The 23,830-nt window shown below is 35.8% G+C and overlaps 1 protein-coding gene across 5 annotated transcripts in view; it reads right to left on the bottom strand.

Annotated features, from left to right (window-relative positions):
* The window catches only part of PARPBP (PARP1 binding protein), a 72,248-nt gene that overhangs the window by 39,812 nt on the left and 8,606 nt on the right, over nt 1–23,830 (bottom strand). For all 5 annotated transcript variants that reach the window (XM_047867174.1, XM_047867175.1, XM_047867177.1 and 2 more), the window contains exons 3-4: nt 14,212–14,445; nt 8,063–8,170 (exon numbers count right to left, since the gene is read on the bottom strand). In XM_047867174.1, coding sequence (XP_047723130.1) covers nt 8,063–8,170; nt 14,212–14,445 — 342 coding nt within the window. The remainder of the gene's footprint in view (nt 1–8,062; nt 8,171–14,211; nt 14,446–23,830) is intronic.

The following is a 23,830-nucleotide window of genomic DNA, read 5'->3' as shown; positions in this document are numbered from 1 at the left end:
CATATTCAAAAAATATATTCAAGAAAGACTGAGCTATGAGGAACCAGAGCTATGAGTTGGAAGGTTTGCTAAACTGAGTGCATTCCTCAACTGTGTATAGCTTAAGTGGCAGAAAGCTGAAGGTGTACAGGCTTGAAGTGTTAAATGTACACAGCCAAAGCTTATCAGAACTGGAAAATTCAGGAAAAACCCTAGGAAAAGGAATCTATGGAGAGAATAAGCTCCATACTTCCCCAAAACTGTGCCTGACTGCCAAATTTGGCAGGCAGAAGAAAGATCTACAAAAGCCAACCCAAAAAAAGAGCAAAGGGAAGCCATAATAATAGATATCCAAAAAGGTGCATACTGAGGAAACAAAATATGAAGTTGAAATCCAGGCAAGTAAATTGCCTACTAGAACAAAAACTCAACTGTCTTCAGAAGAACATGATATAACCCAGAATCACTATAGAATATTATCTGTAATGTCCAGTTTTCATTCACAAATTACTAGACAGTTTTAAAAAAAGGGGGGGGGGGCGCCTGGGTGGCTCAGTTGGTTAAGCATCCGACTTGGGCTCAGATCATGATCTCACGGTTTTTGAGTTCGAGTGCCCCATCGGGCTCTGCGGTGACAGCTTGGAGCCTGCAGCCTGACTTCGAATTCTGTGTCTCCCTCTCTCTCTGCTCTTCCCCTGCTCATGCTCTGTTTCTCTCTGTCTCTCAAAAATAAATAATACATTTTTAAAAATTAATTAATTAAATTAAAAAATTTAAAAAAAGAAAAAGAGAAAGTGTTACCCCTTCTTAGTATAAAAAGCAATCAATAGAAATTATCACCAAGTAGACCTAGATGTTAGATTTAGCAGACAAAACATCAAGGTGTTTGCTATAAATACATTCAAAGAATTCAAATGAAATATGCTCAATGAATTTAAGAAATGTTTTCAATGAATTAACAGAGGAAATGACAACAGAAAAGTGAACACTAGAAAAAAAGTAAATTCTAGAAATGAAAAGTACAATAACAAAAACAAAATTTGCCAAGTGGGCTCAATAACAACTTGGAAAAAGTGGAAGAAAGTATCAGTGAACTTACAAATATATAAATAGAAATTACCAAATCTGAAAAACAAAGGAAGAAAAAAAAAGAGAAAAGAACCAACGAACACTGTGGGATAATTTAATTAAATCAATATATAAATACTTAGAATCCCTACAGAAGAGTGAAAGAAGCAGGAAAAAAATACTTGAAATTATGGCCAAAAGCACCCCAAATTTGGTACAAAACATTAATTTATAGATGTAAGTGGCTACTCAAGTAGGAAAAAAAAAAAATCACTCCCATATTATAATCAAACTTTGACAGCCAAAGATGAGAAAAAAATCTCAAAAGTAACCAGGGCAAAATGACAATTACGTACTAGGGAATGATGACAAGATTAATAGACCATCAAAAAATAAGCCAAAGACACTGGAACAACATATTAAATATGCTGAGAAATTATCTTAAATATTACTATACAATTACAATAAGCAAGATAACATAGTATTTATGAATGAAACAGAACCACATCCACAAATAGACCTAACATACATATGGCCATTTGATTTTTGACATAGGTGCAAAAGAAATCATAGAGAAAGGACAGTCTTTTCAATAACTGGTGTAGAAGCAATTGATCATTCATATGCAAAACAAATGAACCCCACCTAAACCTCACACCTTTTGTAAAAATTAACTCAAAGCAGATCACAGGCATAAATGTACAATATAAAACTGTAAAAGTTTTAGAATAAAACATAAAAGAAAATCTTTGTAACTTGGATTAGGCAGTTATTAGACATGACACCAAAAGCATAATCTATAATAGGAAAAAAACGATAAATTGGATTTCATCAAAATTAAATCAGTTTTATGGAATTCTTATCACCCTCTCAACTGCTTCCACCCCATCTTCTTGCTCTGGAATCTTGTTTGTAACTAATTCTTAAATGTTGCTCCCACACTATTTACCTGAAATCTTCTCCTTGCCTATACCCTTAGAAAAATGGACTCCACGAATTCTAAACTCAATTCCCTCTCAAAACATGAAATTCATTAAACCCTTCAGAGACTGACAACATAGCTAAAGATCCCATAATTTATCATCTGTAACTAAGAAAATACTTTCTGAATTAAATCTTTTTGTTTTTAATGTTTATTTTTGAGAGAGACAGACACACAGACAGACAGCATGAGTGGGGGAGGGGCAGAGAGAGAGGGAGACACAGAATCCGAAGCAGGCTCCAGGCTCTGAGCTGTCAGCACACAGCCCAACACGGGACTTGAACTCACGAACTGTGAAATCATGACCTGAGCCAAAGTCGGATCCCTAACCAACTGAGCCACCCAGATGCCCCAATACTTTCTGAATTAAAATTAAAATTTCTCCATATTCTGTTTAATCATATTTTAAATTAGGAAGCATAAAAGAAAGCTTTAGAAGGTAGGAATAAAAATTACAAATCAATAAGAAGTGTCATAGACAATTACTAAGAGAGTCTCTCAAGTTCATATACATATTAAAAGCACTTTTAAAGGTAACATGCTTTTGGATTATTTAAATATCATATGAAAAACAATTTTTGAAACATGGTAGGCAGTCAGGGTCAATTTAAAAAAACTTTATTGAGGGTGCCTGACTGGTTCAGTCAGTTAAGCATCTGACTCTTCATTTCAGCTCAGGTCATGATCTCACAGTGGGTCAGCACAGAGCCTGCTTGGGATTCTCTCTCTCCCTCTCTTTCTGCCCCTCCCCTGCTCACTCTCTTTCTCTCAAATTAAATAAATAAACTTTAAAAAATACTTAAAAAAAACTTTATTGGACAGGAAAAAATTACCTTAAATATGGACTCAAAATTTAAGCAAAATTGATTTTTTAAATAAAGTTTGAATATTAACACTATGAAACTCTTTTCTTAAATATTAAAAATATTAGACAAATGTTACCTTTGCAGGTAACATTTCCCTGATTTCCCATATAAAACAGCAATTCATGTACTCCCTTTCTTACCACCCTGTAATATTTCTGCATATCAGCCAATTATAATTCCCTGATAGACCTTAACGTTTTCTGACATTGTGTGTTTTCTTAATCTTTCTACTACTTCATGAGTTCCAGGAGAGCAAATGATATATCCTTAGGGCCTTAAAGAATGACTGGCATTATAGCAGGTAATCAGTCCATTTTGTTAATAGGTTCTCAATTAGTTTTTGTTCAATGATAAATGGAAAAAAAAAAACTTAATACATGTATGTGGCCCTTTTAGATATTACAAAATGAAAACTACTGATAAAATCTTACTTGAGATCGAATAAGCACTCATGTATTTTTATTACATTGCCTTAAAAAGAAAATCACTCTAAGGTACAACTCTAAGGTAAAATCATCTTTGAGATCCATCCTAAAATTTTATAACATAAAGCACAACATGGTTTTCTGCTTATATTTCAAGTGTCCTTTTATTTTTATTTTCGGTGTAAATCATAATACTTAATGTGAATCTATAATACAAAAGTTTCCATTTTAATTTCACAGTGTAATAGTCTGTCTAAACATATGAATCTCCTCTATCTTATCTCTTCACATTTCAAAAGACTAACACATTTGTCAAAAATTAAAGCAGAGAGCTGGGGCGCCTGGGTGGCGCAGTCGGTTAAGCGTCCGACTTCAGCCAGGTCACTATCTCGCGGTCCGTGAGTTCGAGCCCCGCGTCAGGCTCTGGGCTGATGGCTCGGAGCCTGGAGCCTGTTTCCGATTCTGTGTCTCCCTCTCTCTCTGCCCCTCCCCCATTCATGCTCTGTCTCTCTCTGTCCCAAAAAAAATAAACATTGAAAAAAAAAAAAAAATTTAAAAAAAAAAATTTAAAAAAAAAAAAAAAAAAAAAAAAAAGCAGAGAGGGGCGCCTGGGTGGCGCAGTCGGTTAAGCGTCCGACTTCAGCCAGGTCACGATCTCGCGATCCGTGAGTTCGAGCCCCGCGTCAGGCTCTGGGCTGATGGCTGGGAGCCTGGAGCCTGTTTCCGATTCTGTGTCTCCCTCTCTCTCTGCCCCTCCCCCATTCATGCTCTGTCTCTCTCTGTCCCAAAAATAAATAAACGTTGAAAAAAAAATATATAAAAAATTAAAGCAGAGAAAAAGTGACATTCACACTGTAATCAGAAACTGTTTTACTCTTTCTAGATTTAATTTCATTCAATCAATCCCTGTCTCACTGTGCCTCTACTGTTCAAAAATAATGAGGATATAACAATATATAGATTTGATCCTTATTGGGTACAAACCACATCTACAACTTGCTCTTTAAGGCTAGCAAATTCTGCCCTGCTGATCTGTGATGCTAGGCAAACATCAGGGAAAAACATTTTGGAGTCCTCACAGTTAGAGTGTTTCTTTTAACTCATGGCTACAATTGGAAATCTATCCCTATCATTATGGTCATATAACATGGCAGTTATGGTTTCCCTGCTCTTGTATTTGCAAGTGTGTTTTAAAGAGGCTCTCTGGAAAAGCATTCCACATAAATACAGTTATGATGTCCAGAAGCAAGGGCCTAAATTGAAAAAATCCACAAGATTGAAGCTTTTACCAAGATACCAAAAATAAAGATAATGTTCTGTTTATTTGTTTAATAAACCGATTCAATCCATACCACAAAGTATTTGCAATGTTTGTTTAGAAGTTGAACAATCTTACTTAAGCTTTCTGGCAAGTCCAAGCTTCTTTTCCTATCCCTTAATTATTACTGAAATGCAGATATTCAACCTCAATTTGAAAGTTACTTTTGCTAGATTGAGATTAACAATTTATACAGGTATTTTTTACTTTCTTTGCCAATACATAAATTCTTACATATAACAACAACAACAAAGAGTTGAACTAGAACTAATATACTGGTAGAATTTTTTATTTAACTGAGGGTTTTCTTTTTGGGCCTTTATTCCATTTTTCCCTTCCTTGCTTCAGAATTTCTAGTGCAGTTTAGTACATTAGGAAAAATGAAATAAAATAAGGAAACAAAAATATTTTTTCTCAAATTCATGCCATTCATCTACTTAATGACTCTGGCGTGGCATTAGTTAAGGTACATTTTGTGATCAAAATATATCTTTGCAAGACTTCAGCCCAAAAAAGTCACATTAGAATTTTAATAGAAATATATTGCCTTCCAAAAATACTTTGCAAAAAGAAAAATTAGAAGTCTGCAAGTAAAATGCAAAATGGCTAAGAGGATGGCTGTGACTTTAATAGTCCTCATAAAATCTAATCTACCAGCTAACTACTAGATAGAATACTCTCGGAAAACAATCCAAGGAGGCAAAAGATAAAAGCAGAGGATTAACCCAATGAAACTATCGTTGTATTTTTAAATTTTTTTTTTAATGTTTATTTATTTTTGAGAGACAGAGAGAAACAGAGTGCAAGTAAGGAAGGGGCAGAGAGAGAGGGAGACACAGAATCCGAAGCAGGCTCCAGGCTCTGAGCTGTCAGCACAGAGCCTGAGGCAGGGCTTGAACTCACGGACTGCGAAATCATGACATGAACCGAAGTCGGATGCTCAACTGACTGAGCCACCCAGGTGCCACTATCATGGTATTTTTAAATGAGAAAACTATATGCTTGCAATGAAGACTCATCAGTTTCTATATACTATGGTCTTTTTTCATGAATATCCCTTTAAGATATAACATTTTATATATGTAAGCCAAAATTGTAAACACGTAGGTGTTTTACACAAACTAATTCATTTCTATTCATTAAAAGGCACAATAACAATTACTATTTTTTCCCTGTAGAGCCTGTAACATAAATTAAAGAGATCTGTAAGTGATCTAGTCTCTTGATATATATGAATGTACTCTTTAAGAACCAATGAGAAAAGACCAGGTATTTGGTAAACATTTTATCAATATTTGGGACAGGAGGGAAAAACAATGTAAGTGAAAAATTAATTTCAAGCAAGAGAAAATAGTTACAAATCACTAAATAGAATCATGTCTGGGAAGAAAACATTCAAAGATGGGCTTGGAATATTTTCTTGTACCAGAAAAAAAAAAAGTAAGTGCTCAGAAGTCTAATAGGGAATGTAAAAAAAAAAAAAAAAAAGACACAGAAGCCAGCATGAAGGGAATCCACCATTTTAGAATCAAGGATTAATGACTGTGATTGATTTTAAAACCCTGAATAAATAAAAAGTCATGAGTACATAGTAATAAATACATAAAAAAGGAGAAAGATAAATAGAAAAAAATCTAATTTGCATCTTAAATAACTATTATCTCAACTCCTAAGCTGGTAATGAAATAGAAAGAATTAAGTAGTGACCCTGCCTTTTTTAGGGAACTATATACTTCATCTCAATTGATAAGATAAAGTTCTTCTTTACTGAAAAATGGCAGCTAATCAATGTAAAGACATGACAGGGTTAGAAATTCACCGTTCTGCAAACACTAAAGAAATAACAGAGTCAGCCAAGGATCATCAATGCATGTGCAAAAGATTGTTGGGAAACAGGTTATTTACATAGTGTTACCCCATAGATCTTTGCTGATAGCCAAGGAAAAACTACATCTTTTTTCTAGACAGATCTGGCAATTTGGGACAACTTGAAACTGTGTCTCCTGATGTGATACTTACCATCAGTTAAGAAGCATGTACTATGAAATGTTAAACCTCAATCTAAGCAAGCTTTTAGCTGAAACCTCCAGTTTACTGGCAATAGAAGAACAAGATAAGTAATACCAGGAGAAATTTATCAGATAAACAAAAACAAAAACAAAACAAAACATAAAATCGGAGGGGAATTCTAGATTAAAAGAGCTATAAAACCATTTGGGGGACAAATGGAGAAATCGGAATTGGGAAGACAGTAAGTGATAATAGGGAATACTTAAGTTTTCTTACAGATGATAATGATATTATGGTTATGCCTTTATTTTCAGAAAATAATATGCTAAAGAATTTTAGGTATTAAGGGTCATGATGCCAGAAACAACTTTCAAATAAGCCAGAAAAAATATTAAATGCAAATATAAAGAACCTTAGTAAATCTAGGAAGTAGGTATACAGGTATTTACTTGAGGGCAGTGATAAACATATTTCTTTTCTTTTTTTAATGTTTTATTATTTATTTATTTTTTTGGCAGGGCGGTCAGAGAGAGAGGGAGACAGAGGATCTGAAGCAATCTCTGCACTGACAGCAGAGAGCCTGAGGCAGGGCTCGAACTTACCACAAGATCATGACCTAAGTCGAAGTCGGACACTCAACTGACTGAGCCACCCAGGTGCCCCAGTCAATAGATTTCTTAAAGGCTATCTGTATCGCATGGGACTTATGGGAGAATCTGCTTTAGCAATGTTTCCTAAAAAATGGAGAAGGTGATTCATCAAATATATTAACTTAAAGAAGATGGATTTAGATATGTTGAATGTAATTTTACTGCTTTTTCCAATACTTCTAAATTTTTATCTTGTCAATGGTGATTTTATTTACCATAGGTACTTTCATAAACATAACTCCCATGGTTAGTAAGGGGATACTATATTCAATTAGGTACCTCGCATAGTATTTAGCTAAAGGTAAATTATATTAGACCAAACATGTGGTTTCTTCACTGTGGTTTGTTTGCTCAACAAACTCTATTATCACGATTTGTGATGCATCAGTTATTCTGCAAAAGGGACAGAACAGATTTTTCCATTGTACATCCTCCCAAGAATCACTCATTTAAAACCATAATTGTGAAATTTACCAAATACAAAGATTCAAAGAACTCTGGCAACCTAGATCTTCCAACTACTTTTCAGATACTTAGAATGATAACCCATTTTTGCACAGTGCCTGTGATCCTGGCCGGAAACCAGGAAGAAACTGACTGCTATGCTCTTGCCAGTCTCTAACGTATTACTCTTTGCAAATACAGCTTTATTTAAGTAAATTAAAGAACATTTTTGATTAAAAAAAATAACATACAATCACATTCATAGTGATTTGAAGAGGATCATATCCTGCTTTTTAATTTACTCACAATTTATCAGATACCTTTTCATTATCCTGGTTGTGTTTACTCATTGGTGATGTCGGTACATAAAGATCAGTTTCATCAGCTACTGCATACTGTCTCCCAAGCAGAAAATCCCGTAGTTGACTCTGTAGAAAACACAGGAGGTTGCTAATAATAAACTGTTTTTCCAACTACAAAAAATACTTCACATTGAGCTCTACATAGTGTCACTAATATCCCAGCATACAGTATTATTACCTGATCTTTGTTGGCAGTAAGTATACATGGAATTAAACTCTCTAACAAAACACTTGTTTCCAATGGCTGTACTCATAGAGTTCACAAGTTTAGAGTTAAAAGATAACCTTGGAAATTTAATCTGAGCCTTTAATTTTTATAGAAGAAAATTAAAGACAAAATGCTTACCTAAGGCACACAATAAATGCTTCATTTTGGGATTATACAAAAGTAAACCTAGTGTCCTAACAGCATATTTCAAAGTAAGAATTTCAATGAAAAAAAAATGATTCATTGCTTTCACCTGCCATGGTACTCAACATCTCCCTAATATTTGTTCTAAGCGATCCAAGATTATGTAGGTATTCACACACCTCATTCCTGATGAGTAAACTTGGAGGGAAGGTATAAACTGAATTAACAAAGCCTAAAGAGATTGCAAACCACTTTCCTCTCAGCCGTTGCAAAATTATAACTAAAATAACTCCCCAATACATACTTCTTAAAAGGCAAAGTGGGATTTTGTTTTCATAACTTGAATTTCAAAATTTAAGCTCACTAAAAAAAAAAATTATTTATTTTTTCTTTTTTTTTTAAGTTTTGACTTTTACTCCTTTGCTACAAAGGGCAACTTAGATACCTATTATTTTTTTCTTTTTTTTTTTTTTTTTTTTTTTGAGACAGAACACCAGCTGGGGAGTGGCAGAGAGAGAGGGAGACACAGAATCTGAAGCAGACTCCAGGCTCCAAGCCATCAGCACAGAGCCCGACATGGGGCTCCAACTCAGACTGGGAGAAAATGACCTGAGCTGACGTTGGACACTCAACCGACTGAGCCACCCAGGTAGCCCTGGATACCCATTTTCTAAATATTAGCTAGCCAGAAACTTTTAATGACCAGTGACAACATACAGTGCAACTTTTCAATATTTAAAAAATTAATCTTATGAAATAATTCAGGTTCATTGTCTTTAAACAGAAAAATTGTTTTGGGAGAATTTGTGTTTGACGATTACTTTTTTTTTCATTTTTATTGTAATTCCAGTATAGTTAACATACAGTGTTATATTAGTTTCAGGTGTACAATATAGTGATTCAACACTTCCATTCATCACCTGATGTGCATCTCACCTGCACTCCTTATTCCCTATCACTTATTTCACCCATCTCCCACCCACCTCCCCTCTGGTAAGCATCAGTTTGTCTCCCACAGTTAAGTTTGTTTTTTGGTTTGTCTTTTTAAGAAGAATTTACTATTTAAAAAATCTTGAATAGAGGTAGTCCTCACACTTGTGGTTCTTATGTTTTCAGGAGAGATGTTAAAAGCAAAGATTTATTCTTCCATAAATACAATGTTATTTTTTTGAATCGGATAATATTACCCTCTGGTTTAAACTATGTTCATGTTGGGGTGCCTAGGTGGCTCAGTTGGTTAAGTGTCTGACTCTTGATTTCAGCACAAGTCATGATCTCACAGGTTCATGAGTTCAAGCCCCACATTGGGCTCCTCGCACTGACAGTGCAGAGCCTGCTTGGAATTCTCTCCCCCTCCCCCCCCCCCTCTCTCTCTCTGCCCTTCTGCACATGCTCTCTCTCTCAAAAGAAATAAACTTTAAAAAATAAAGCCATATTCATGTTTAATGACATGTAAAGGACAATATTCTAGATCAGTTCAGTGAGGAGGGTCCATGGACTCCTGAGGTCCTTAAGACCCACTCAGGAGACCCAGGAAGTTCACCCTTTTTCAACTATGTATCAATGTGAATCCAAATTTTCTTGATATACTTCAATCAAAACAACATACCAGACAGTAGACATGAGAAACAGCTATTTTCTATCATACATGACATTAAGGATATTTATTAAAAATGTAAAAAATAATAAATACAAAATATGTAAAACATTCTCACAATTTTCTATTCCTAAAAAATTTATTAATACTATTCACAAACAGGTAATAGGTTTATTATCAATGTTAATAACTGATACTTTGAACATATCTCAATTTTAATCTTTGATAAATATTAACAGATAAAACTCATATAAACAAAATCTCCTTGTAGTCCTAATATTTTTTAATTTTATTATTTTTTTAATGTTTATTCATTTTTGAGAGACAGACAGGCAGAGGACGAGCAGGGAACGGGCAGAGAGAGAGGAAGACCCAGAATCTGAAGCAGACTCCAGGCTCTGAGCCATCAGCACAGAGATCAAACCAACTGAGCCACCCAGGCACCCCCTAATTAATTTTTAAGAGTGCAAAAGGGTTCCTAAACTTAAAACTTGCACAAGGACTCTAGATAATATGGCATAAAGCTTTCTGAAGCAGAAAAATCACAATGTATTTTCTGTGATACACTATTAATTTTATTGATTTATACCTTTACTTTGTAGGTAAGTTGTTATTCATTCTACTTTTATCCTCTTATTAACCATATTTTTCCATTCCATTAATGGTTACCTTCACTTTCTGGTACTCAAATCAGACCCGTTTCTCTACTGTTATTTAAAAGTGGTAATGCCTGCTTATTCCCAACAAACTACAATATTTAGCCATTTTAATTCTAAACTAACATCGGAATCTCCCTTAGTGTAAGCCTTCCATTTCAGCACACATATCCCCAGTCCACCCTTATCATATACACGCCAAGTTTTGTTGCTCACTACCATCTTCCTCTAGATACGTATCTGCTCCAATTCATCTGTTTAATTATTACGGTCTTTGAAAAGGCAAAGTCTTCACTTGAAGTATGAAGATGACATTCTTTAAATTTTTCCATAGCCTCACAGGTCCTTCCTTTATCTTAGCTAGTAAGTGATACCTTGTTGAGGATCAAGACATGCTATTTTTGTTCTTTTTAAATAACTTGTTCTCTCCACTAGGAAACTTATAATATTTATCTTTATCCTTAAAGAGTCCAGGAATTTTACCAGGACATGTGTGAGTATGTGTCTTTTCTCTTGATTACAGGCTGGAACCTCATAAACACCCTTAACTAGCAGAATCAAAGAAATATTTATTATAATAGATGTAGTTTCAAGAAATATTTTATTCAATCATGGCCTCTTCTGCATCTGTTCTTTTATCTCCTTCTGGAACTCCTATCATTTGTATGTTAAATCCTCTAGATCTAACCTCCAAGTTTCTTAACTTTTCCTTCATGATTTCTTAAACTTCAGATTTTTCTCTCTGCACTGTAAATATTTGTTTCAGGACAATAATTTGTGTCTGAGTTCATCTGGTGCATTGGGAAAACTTTTTTCTTCTTTTTTTTCATCTACAAAGTCTTATGTTTAGGTTTATCCTTGAATTTCCTTGAGTACTTACTATTTTTATGGATTTAAGTTGTCATCTCCACTAGCAGTTCTATTCTGTCGAGCATGTGTGTTCTCAGATAACTCATCTTTCTGTAACTGCTAGGACTCCTTAGGTGGCTATTGCTTTTCTCATTGGCTTTTTGGGGCTCAGCCTTGAATGCTGAGGTACTTCAAGTGTTGATAATTTTACAAGTAATGGAAGTTGAAATAGTCTCTACTCTTCATGAAGCAGCAGTGGAGAAATAAACAGGATGCCAGTCACCTGCTGAGGCCAAGGGAGAGTCTTCTTGTGGTCTCTCAAGGATCACCAACAGTACACCCATCCATTCAGCTACGTTTTGGCTTCCTCAGAGACAGAGAATCCTGGCACACTCACAGAGAGCGTTTATTAACCTTCCCCAGAAGGTCCCCAGATTTCTGAGGGCTGCTAAGCTCTTCTCGAGAGCTACCATTTCTTCTCTTCAGCCCAGGGCTCTGATTTCCCCCAGATAATTGCTTAATTCATGAGAAAGCAAACTCTGTACCAATTGTCTCTTCTTAAACTCTAGTTAGAATCCAAGGTCTTGTATGCTCCAGATATCCACAGGCCCTGCATCCATGTTCCCCAGAAGAGGAATTATAATGTACGAAATACAGAGGAAAGGGGCATTGTTCAAGTTATAAGGTTCCCAGTACTTCCCTGTCTTACCTTTATCTAAGTTCCTCATAATTACTGCCTTATTTAGGTTACAATAAACAAAAAACAAAGAAGACACATAAGCATATGTATCTTTAAAGGCACTTTTAGCATAAATTAGGGTTATATTTAGTGCATTTTTGAGGAATCAATCTAGGGATATGTTTGCCTGCTCACTTTTTCCTCTTTGGAAATTTTCCTAAACAAGTATCAGAGATCAAATCTTTCATTTTAAATGCAGAAAATTTTCAACTTCACATACTATCATCTTAGCAGCTTGCACTCTACTCCTGATGTCCTGCAGAAGAACATGTTGATATCTGGAGACACAGAACTCCTTCCAATGTAGACTTATATATCTCAAACTATAGGTGATTCACTTAAATGAAGAGGCTTATTAGAAGATTTAAACAGGGGCAAAGGATAAGATGGAAACAATGTGCCCAAAAACCTCAGGCAGATTATATTCTCATTGGCTTATCAGAAGATTTTCTTTGTTGTTCCAATACTATGTTTGATCAGCCTCTAAATTAACTATGTGAAAAGTAGTCAAAAATCATCTCTACAAGCAAATAAAATATAGGTAAGGAGGAAAAAACAAACAAACAAACAAACAATCTTCCCTCACAATATCTTCACCATAGTAAGGGTGTGTATGTGTGGGTATGCATGTACACATATGCATGTGCATCTTAGAAAGTTACAACAGGACAAAGGGTTCCATTATGGCCCAGGGAGGCCAAAACAGCAAACTGCCTGCCAATGTCCACTCTCCCCTTCTTTCTCAGTAACAGAGAGTTTGTTTTTATTCTGGCATGTTATGCAGGAAAAAAAGACTACATTTTCCCTAACATCTTGGTGTGGCCATGTGACTAGGCTCTGGACAAGGACACGGAAGCAAAAGAGCTATGCCTCTTTAAAAGGAAAGGAGAATAGTGTGCTCCCTTACCACTTCTTGATGCAAGGAATGCTAGTATGGGATCTGGAGCTCTAACAGCTGTCACAAAGGACCTTGAAGGCAGAGGATAGGAACTAAGACGGAAGAGCAGAATGACAGAAAAGTCCTAGGTATCTGATAATCACAGAGCTATCACATCAGTCCCAGATTCTTACCTTTAGATACCTTTTATAAAAGAGTGAAATACACTTCCATTTCGTTAAACCACTGCTATTGCAGAGGTTTCTATTACAAGCAGCCAAAACACCATTCCCAAGTATCAGACAGAATATATTTATAAAATATTTTAACAGCTTAGAAAATATACTAAATCTACAATTATTTAGTTATTACCACTACTTAATTACTACTTTATTGGTACCCAGTAAATGTTAAGGTAAAGAAATATATTTCAACATTTTAAAACAAACTAGATACCAATTCTAATGTAGATAAAACCAAACTGCAAAGGATAACATTCCATTAATTTTAAAATTTATATTCAATAAAAAAATAAAGCAATGAATATGTGTATATGTTTAAAAAAAAGGAATAGTGTATTACTTCATGTTTATTGCATTATACTATCCTCACAAAATGACATCCCACCTAATTAAAATAATACTATTAATCCATAGAACGAGTCATAGCATTTATACAACATATGCCAAAATGAACAGATGCACATTAAACCAAGTAAGTAAATAGAAAAGCAATCCTTGAAATGAATTCAAAAAGAAATCACACATTTGGGACTGATAACTTTGTTAAAATTTTTTGATCTAGTAAAAAGCTGTTCTTGTATTTCAACCAAATAACAACAGAATTTCAGCAAAATTTACCACCAAAATATTTCTTTCCAGTAATAACTAGCTTTCAGGTAGCTAAATTTTCCATTTTCTAACATGTTCTGAAAAGCAAAAGCATTATCAAGTTACCATAAATGCTGATAACATAATTTAAAATAAAAATAAATCTAGCCAAATTTTCATTTAAGACAGATTTTAAAAAATACTTACAGGGGATATGTTGGCATTATTTTCACAATTAGAAATCAAAACACTACATTTTTTATAAACATCAATCAGATCTAACATATTACTATTCTTTAAGAAATCATCGTAAGTCCTCCTAATGTCCTCATAATGGTCAATCACTTCCATATTTTCAACTGGTAAGTTCAACTTCTCATGTAGGAAGAATTTCCAGGTCAATAAGACATCACTGAGAGGAACTGTAAATTCTCCATTGTGCTGAAAGAGACAATGCCAAAAATAAAAAATAAAGTTGGGTGCCAGAATATTCATTAAGTTATAATTGAGATAGGAAGTACAAATTGAATTTTGTTATATAAGTCTACATTGAATTGTTGTGGATTTGAAGAGAATATCCAAATTAACTATGGAATAATTTTAAAACCAGATATGAAAGAAAAAGATTTTGATGGTTTTATAAAAATATAAACTACTATGGCAAGTTTGTGCATGACACAATTGGCAAATATACAGTTATTCTTCACTGAATTTTTCCTACCCAAAGTCGGGGGATGGGTGGGCAGAGATCTGTACTTAAGTACTACCGACTGGGAAAACATTTCATTCCATTAATACTTAGTTTCTTTCAGCTCTTTCAGCTAATGTATTTTTAATCTCTTATTCAAAACTGTCAATGCCATGGTGAATTACCACATACCGCACTATTCCAACTGTTAGTCTTAAAACATGATCATAAAAACTAAATTTTTAAAAATCATGGTTTGGTTTGGTTTTTTCATTACTATTCCAGGGAAGACAAAATATCAGTGCTAAAAAACCTTGGGTCAGAGAATTTTGATTCTTCCCTGTTCATGGACACACTAAAGTATAAACAAACAAGTTCTAAAAAGCCAAGGTTTCTTTCTATAAGTTGTTGGATGCTCCTAATCAGGCAAAATTGTCCTTTTTCTCTTCTTCAATATCAACATGATATGTTATGCCAGTAGCTGAAGGTTTGTTTTTTTTTAATTGATTGCATTCTGTTCCCATTTAATATTAATCTCAGATATTAGTAATGGTGCCCTCCAAAATATGCCAGCCCTAATTCAGTAAAAAATTCTAACTACTCCTTTCCAAAGCAACATGAATAACAAATATTTTTAAATATCCATACGTGATTTTGTGAAATATATTGTGTTGCTCCTTTCACAGTTAAGTACCCTTAATATGTTAGTAGTTTCTGATAACACCAAGATCTTTCCATTAATTGTACTGAAAGATGGGTGGATATATAAATAAAACTGTAATTCACTGGAACTAAAATTGTAACATCATCTTTAGCCTAAGAAGACTAATGAGAATCAAATAGACCCAAATAATACAGTACTTTCTATTAAATCTATATTTCCTTCAAATCTATGTTTCTTTTATAAAAATGAGCCACATTGTCTAGTTACTATCCAAATTGAAGACAATATGTCCAAACTGCCTTAAAATAATTAACTTTTTACTCATCTGTATAGAAACAACTAAGAAAATTACCCTTACTATCCTTGGAGGGACCTGTTATACCAAAATTATAAAAATTAATTATATCTCATGAAATTAATTCAATGAAAAACAAACAAAAAAAAAGTAACTCTCAAACCTTGAATCCATAACCCAAATGTAAGTCAGATTTGTAATTTCTCAGCATTGAATCTAAAATTGTACACCTCACTTCCCAATCCTGTAAAAATTACACAATTAAATTTCCAAATGTATCTAAGTTAAATAAATCTAGTTATTTGGAGTTTCAAAACTAAATTGTTTTATCTCAAAAATTCCAAAACTATTTTGGTATGGCATTCCTCACATTAAAAATAAATTAAACGTATGCCTAATGTAAATGTACAATTTACTCTCATTCTGTGGACTATGACTAGTTCAAATATGCAAACTCTTGATCTTGTGAGAAAAGGTTTTGACTAGATTAACAGTGTTTATACTGGGATTGTAAAAACATTTTAAATCCAAATAAAAATGTACTCCCAGATATCAGTTTTCGTGATCAGGTGCCCACCATGACAGCATATTCTATTATTCAAACCAGTAACAACTGATTCAGAGAGCTTGTGGTCAAATCAGAAAATGTTTTGCTAGGAAAACATGCCAGCTGGCTAATATCTGAAGGAAGTTCAAGATGGTCAATGCTTTAATTCTCTAATGGACATAAGACAGATTGTATTTCCTAAGAATAAAATGAGAAAAAAATGAGTTACATTTTTCCAGAGCACTGCACTTTGTATATTTTACTGAACTTATTTTTATAATTATTCAAAAATTTAAATAAACTTTACAATTTGTAACTACCTGGAATTTTTGTTGTTATCAAAAGAGAAAAGATAGTAGGCCTACTTAACAGCTATTAATTGGCTGTGTGACCTTGGGTAAAATACTGACATCCCTGTGAGTACATATCCTTGGTTATAAAATGAGATTATACAGATTAAATAACACCTGATAAATGGTAGGGGATAAAAAATGTCAGTCTGCTTTCTCTTTTCTTACTCAAAGTAAAATAATTATCTGTTGGGGGAGTATTAGATAAATGTAATACAATTGTAAAAACTGTCACTTCTTACTTGTTATGTCAATGTTAGGTCATTTTCAAATCTGACAGTTAACCACAGGCTGTGAGTCTCCATGAAGTTATAAAATTAATATCTTTGTTTCATCCACTGGAACATTTGTAACACTCTTAAGGCTATTTAATGTGAAAAATAGCATGTATAATACAATTGCCAGACAGATTCAAATAATGAAGCCAATTCTAAAGAAAGGAAAAGCTAAAACACTATTTGCAATCTAAAAAGTCACATATATTTGCCATATAGTCCTCAATGAATCTATAATAAATTAAAACCTTAGCAGTATAAAACTCCTAGAGGTCAGATGATTTAAGCTAAAAAAGACTTTCCCTCAGAAAACATTCCCAAAACCTAAAACTCAAAGATTATTTTAATGTACCTTTTCTTTATCTCAATTAAAGCAACTAAGAAAACAAACATGCCGGTAAACAAGCAACTCTACTAGGTATTCGCAAGTTTTACTATAGTCAAATTCAATTCAAAGGATCACATACTTTTAGAGACTCATGTTCTCAAACTTCAGATAATTGAAAACCTAAACAGAGCTCAAACAGAGAGTGAAAAATACAGGTGAAGCATATATACAATCAATTCTACCTTTTTATTACTATTACCTATGAACGCACCTGCAGGCATATGTGTATGTTTTTCATATTGCTGAGTGACTTGGAAGTCTCAGCACAGTTGGGGATGCCTGAGCTAACGCTACATGGGGAGTGAGAGTCGAACGGCATTGCAACCCACCATCTCCACTGCACGTGTGCACACACATACACAAACTGTGAAAAGCTCAGTTGCAATTCACCTCTCCTCTTCTTTCCCACCCAGAGTCTGAACTTTCACTGTGAATTAAGTGAATTAGCAAGTAGAAAATTAATAAGTAGAAAGAGATCCTGAGTGAGTGCTACACAGACAAGTCCTGAAGAAAAAATGACTTGACCTGAGTATTTCAATATATGAAAATTTTTACAATGAAAACTAAATTTTCTTCACAGTACATTTAGCATTTTGACATATTTATGTTTCAAAAATTATTCATAAACAAACAACAAAAGGTGAGTTGAATGTAGTCCGTTTAATTCTGAAACAATAGTACTCAATTACTGTACAATAATGATTCTTAATAATTGCCTCAATTTCTCTCTCTCCTTATTTTCCAGTGTATGGTTACCAAAGTTTAACCTTTGGCTAGCTTATTCCATTTTTACAATATCCTCAGAATCTATTACTTACCTTAGTACCATTTCTTCAGGTTATTAAAGGAGAGATTTTTTTTTTTTTTTTTAACATTCAGGCAGTAAATTGGAAAGACTTGAATGTGGATTGCAATGGAGAACAAAGGAAAGAGACTTTAAAATGACCCTTGGGTGTCTAGTTTCACAGACTGAGTGAACAATGGTATGCATAATTGAGACTCAGAATATGAACAAGAAGGTAAATTGACAGAGGAAACAATATGGTCTACTTTTAAAAAAACTGATGCAGAGACAGTACTAGACATCAAGGTAAAATGTCCAATAAGTACCTGATCATACCAAGTAAGACTCAGTAGAGAAGTCTAGCATATAAATTCTGGTGAAACAATGTAAGGCAAGTATATCTAGTGAATAGTAAAATGGAGCATATTGGAAGATATTAACAATGTGTATTACAAAGAGAGTATCTAAAGAACATGTAGAACTCTTTTAAAGAGTAAAAGAGATAAAAACAACTCAACAGTAAAATAAGCAAAAGAATATGCATGAACTGACAACAAAAAGAGGATACCTAAATAGTCAAATAAGCATTTAAAAGATGTTTGAATGCTTTAGTTAATAGAAAACTTAAAATGAGGGGCGCCTGGGTGGCACAGTCGGTTAAGCATCCGACTTCAGCCAGGTTACGATCTCGCGGTCCGTGAGTTCGAGCCCCGCGTCAGGCTCTGGGCTGATGGCTCAGAGCCTGGAGCCTGTTTCAGATTCTGTGTCTCCCTCTCTCTCTGCCCCTCCCCCGTTCATGCTCTGTCTCTCTCTGTCCCAAAAATAAATAAAAACGTTGAGAAAAAAAAAAAATTAAAAAAAATTAAAAAAATAAATAAATAAAATGAAATACCACTTTTTCTCTTTTCCAAGAGGCTCCATGCTGGCAGTGTGGAGCCTGCTTAGGATTTCCTCCCTCTCTCTCTCTCTCTCTCTCTCTCTCTCTCTCTCTCCTTCTCCCTCTCCCCCCATCTCTCTACCCCTCCCCAGATCTCTCTCTCAAAGTAAATAAACTTTAAAACTATAAAATAAAATATGTGTAAATTCTAATAACCAAGTGGAAGAGCAATGTGGTAGCATCAAATCAAAGATGTATCTATCATATGACCTGCTGTGTAGGGAGCCTATAGAGAAACTCTTTTTCCATGCACAGACATCTCATTTCAATGCAGAATTGTTTATGATACCAAAAAAACTTCAAACAACCCAAAGGTCCATCACTGAGTAAAATGTATCAGTCACACAAAGGATGATTGTTACAATGAATAAATTAGATCAACTTTTCTATCATACCTAAAGAGGTCTTGAAAACAATACTGGATGATCAAAACAAGAGGCAGAAAGAATGTATACCATCTGTTATAACTTTAAAATAGACACATTAACAGGGAAATCTGCCTGGCTGGATATGTAGAAAAACCCCTCCTGGTATAAAACACCTAAAACTAAAAGAGAAAATAGAGATCACTGGAAGATGGCGGCGTAGGAGGACGCTGGGCTCACCGCGCGTCCTGCTGATCACTTAGATTCCACCTACGCCTGCCTAAATAACCCAGAAAACTGCCAGAAGATTAGCAGAACGGGGTCTCTGGAGCCAAGCGCAGACGAGAAGCCCACGGAAGAGGGTAGGAAGGGCAGCGAGGCGGTGCGTGCTCCAACGGACTGTCGGGAGGGAGCTGAGGCAGAGGGGCGGCCCGCCGACAGAGCTCAGCTTGGCGGGGAACAAAGGCGCTCGCCAGCGCCATCTCCCTCGCCCATCCCCCAGCCAAAATCCCAAAGGGAACCAGTTCCTGCCAGGGAACTTGCTTGCTCCGCGCAAACACCCAACGCTGTGCTTCTTCGGATCCATCCCTCCGGCGGGTCTGACTCCATCCCAGTGCCGCAGGGCCCCTCCCAAAGTGGATCTCCGAAGGAAAAGCAAGCTGAGCCTGCCCCTGCCCCTTGCACCTTGCTGATCCACCCCAGCTAATACGCCAGATCCCCAGCACCACAAGCCTGGCAGTGTGCAAGTAGCCCAGACGGGCCTCGCCACCCCACAGTGAATCCCGCCCCTAGGAGAGAGGAAGAGAAGGCACACACCAGTCTGACTGTGGCCCCAGCAGTGGGCTGGGGGCAGACATCAGTTCTGACTGCGGCCCTGCCCATCAACACAAGTTATTCAAGACAGCACAGGGGAAGTGCCCTGCAGGTCCTCACCACGCCAGGGACTATCCAAAATGACAAAACGGAAGAATTCCCCTCAGAAAAACGTCCAGGAAATAACAACAGCTAATGAACTGATCAAAAATGATTTAAACAATACAACAGAAAGTGAATTTAGAATAATAGTCATAAAATTAATCGCTGGGCTTGAAAACAGTATAGAGGACAGCAGAGAATCTCTTGCTACAGAGATCAAGGGACTAAGGAACAGTCACGAGGAGCTAAAAAATGCTATCAAAGAGTTGCAAAATAAAATGGAGACAACTATGGCTCAAATTGAAGAGGCAGAGGAGAGAATAGGTGAACTAGAAGATAAAATTATGGAAAAAGAAGAAGCTGAGAAAAAGAGAGATAAAAAAATCCAGGAGTATGAGGGGAAAATTAGAGAACTAAGTGATGCACTAAAGAGAAATAATATACGCATAATTGGTATTCCAGAGGAGGAAGAGAGAGGGAAAGGTGCTGAAGGTGTACTTGAAGAAATAATAGCTGAGAACTTCCCGGATCTGGGGAAGGAAAAAGGCATTGAAATCCAAGAGGCACAGACAACTCCCTTCAGACATAACTTGAATCGATCTTCTGCACGACATATCATAGTGAAACTGGCAAAATACAAGGATAAAGAGAAAATTCTGAAAGCAGCTAGAGATAAACGTGCTCTAACATATAAAGGGAGACCTATAAGACTCATGACGGATCTCTCTACTGAAACTTGGCAGGCCAGAAAGGAATGGCAGGAGATCTTCAAAGTGATGAACAGAAAAAATATGCAGCCGAGAATCCTTTATCCAGCAAGTCTGTCATTTAGAATAGAAGGAGAGATAAAGGTCTTCCCAAACAAACAAAAACTGAAGGAATTCGTCACCACTAAACCAGCCCTACAAGAGATCCTAAGGGGGATCCTGTGAGACAAAGTACCAATCATTTTATCACTGTACATGAGAAAAAATTTAAATAATCACAAGGACTTCTGGGAAATTTCAAAATTAAGATATTATCAAAAATGAAAAAGTAAATAAAGTTAATCGGTTTTTAGAGCGGCTTATTTTTACTGCCTCCTTACCAGGAACTAATAAAGAGGAATCAAATGGAAAAAAACAAAAAATAAAATAAATAAATAAATAAATAAATAAATAAATAAATAAATAAATAAAAGAGAAAATAGAAAATATTTTTTCATGACTGAATTGTCCATAAAAGAAATTACAAAAGGTCAAAAAAAAAAATAATCAACTATTGGGACTTCATTAAGATAAAAAGCTTCTGTACAGCAAAGGAAATAATCAATAACACTAAAAGGCAGCCTATTAAATGGGAGAAGATATTTGCAAATGACATATCTGATAAAGAGTATCCAAAATCTATAAAGAAGTTATCAAACTCAACACCCAAAAATCAAATAACCCAATTAAAAAATGGGGAGACGACATGAATAGACACTTTTACAAAGACATCCAGATGGCTAACAGACACATGAAAAGATGCTCAACTGCGCCACCTGGGTGGCTCAGTTGGTTAAGCATCTGACTCTAGATCTCAGCTCAGGTCATGATCTCAGGTTGGGGAGCCTCACATCGGAGTCTATGCTGACAACGAGGAGCCTGCCTGAGATTCTCTGACCTCTCGCTGCCCTTCCCCCAGTCACCTCAAAAATAAATAAATACATAAACATTAAAAAAAAAAGATGCTCAATATCACTCAGTATCAGGGAAATGCAAATCAAAACCAGATGAGATACCACCTCACACCTGTCAGAATGGCTAAAATTAACAACACAAGAAACAACGGGTTGCCAAGAATACAGAGAAAGGGGAACCCACTTGCACTGTTGGTGGGAATGCAAACTGGTAGACACTCTGGAAAACAAAACAACTAAAATAGAACTACCCTACAATCCAGCAATTGCACTATTAGGTATTTACCCAAAGGATACAAAAATATAGATTCAAAGAGGTACATGCATCTTGATGTTTACAGCAGCATTATCAACAATAGCCAAACTATGGAAAGAGCCCAAATGTCCATCAACTGATGAATGGATAAAGAAGATGTGGTATATATATATACAATGGAATATTACTCAGTCATCAAAAGAATGACATCTTGGGGCACGTAGGTGGCTCAGTCAGTTAAGCATCCGACCTCAGCTCAGGTAATGATCTGGCAGTTCACGAGTTTGAGACCTGTGTCTGGCTCTGTTGCCGACAGCTCTGAGCCTGGAGCCTGCCTTCGGATTCTGTGTGTCCCTCTCTCTCTGCCCCTTCCCTGCTCACACTCTGCGCACTCTCTCTCTCTCAAAAATAAATAAATATTTTTTAAAAAAATGAAATCTTGCCATTTGCAATGACGTGGATAGAGCTAGAGTGTATTAAGTCAATCAGAGAAAGACAAACACCATATGATTTCACTCATGTGGAATTTAAGAATCAAAACAAATAAACATATGGGAAGGGGCGGGGGGGAAGAGAGACGGAAAGAAACCACAGGAGACTCTTAATGATACAGAATAAACTGAGGGTTGATGGAGGGAGGTGGGTGGGAGATGGGCTAGATGGGTGAGAGGTATTAAGGAGGGCACTTGTTGTGATAAGCACTGGGTGTTGTATGTAAGGGATGAATCACTGAATTCTATTCCTAAAACAAATATTGGACTGTACATTAACTAAAATTTAATTTAAAAAAAATGAAAATAAAAACCCAAAAGCTCAAAAACAATGAGAAAGTGCCAATACAATGGGTAAGCAAATGATGGAGCCTATATTTCCCTGGTAACTACCATTCCCTGACACTAAAGAAGCTGGTTTTTATGAACGCTGAGCACAAGTTTTAGGAGACAAAGCTAAGCATAAGAAAGGTGGAAAGTTGCATCAGAGACCCTCCCTGCCCACCCTGCCAGATAAAGTCAAAGCCTCTAAACGTCAACACTCTTTATGGGGCAGGGCACCTGGGCGGCTTATTCAGCCAAGCTTCAGACTCTTGATTTTGGCTCAGGTCATGATGTCTAGTCGTGACATGATGGAGTCATGAGAGATCGAGCCCTGCGTTTGGTTGGGCTCAGCGATGGGCACGGAGCTTGCTCAAGATTCTCTCTCCCTCTCCCTGATCCTGCCCTCCTCGCGCATGCTCTTTCTCTTTCTCTCACTCTCTTTCTCAGAAACAAATAAATAAATATATAAATTAATACATAAATACATAAATGTTCTAAAGGTCAACACTCTTACTATGTCCACTAGAAGAAAATCTGCCCAGCAAAAGGTAATAATGAAGATACTTGCCAGGGAAGAGATTTCTTTTTTTAAACGTTTATTTATTTTTAAGAGAGAGAGAGAGAAAGAGAAAGAGACAGAGAGGAGAGGGGGTTAAGGGGAGAGAAAGGGAGAATCCCAAGCAGGTTTCACGCTGTCAGCACAGAGCCCAGCGCAGGACTCAATCTCACAAACTGTGAGATCATGACCTGAGCCAAAACCAAGAGTTCGATGCCACCAAAGCACCCCCAGTGAAGAGATTTCTGAAGTAGCCTCAGTACTGTGCTTACCTCTCTGGATAATCTTCTTTTAGACTTTGTCTAATAATTAATTTCTGCTGAGAAAGGGG

The sequence above is a fragment of the Prionailurus viverrinus genome, chromosome B4 (assembly GCF_022837055.1).
Source record: "Prionailurus viverrinus isolate Anna chromosome B4, UM_Priviv_1.0, whole genome shotgun sequence".
NCBI lineage: Eukaryota > Metazoa > Chordata > Mammalia > Carnivora > Felidae > Prionailurus > Prionailurus viverrinus.
The sequence above is the reverse complement of the archived record's forward strand: the minus strand, read 5'-3'. Positions and strand labels throughout refer to the sequence as shown.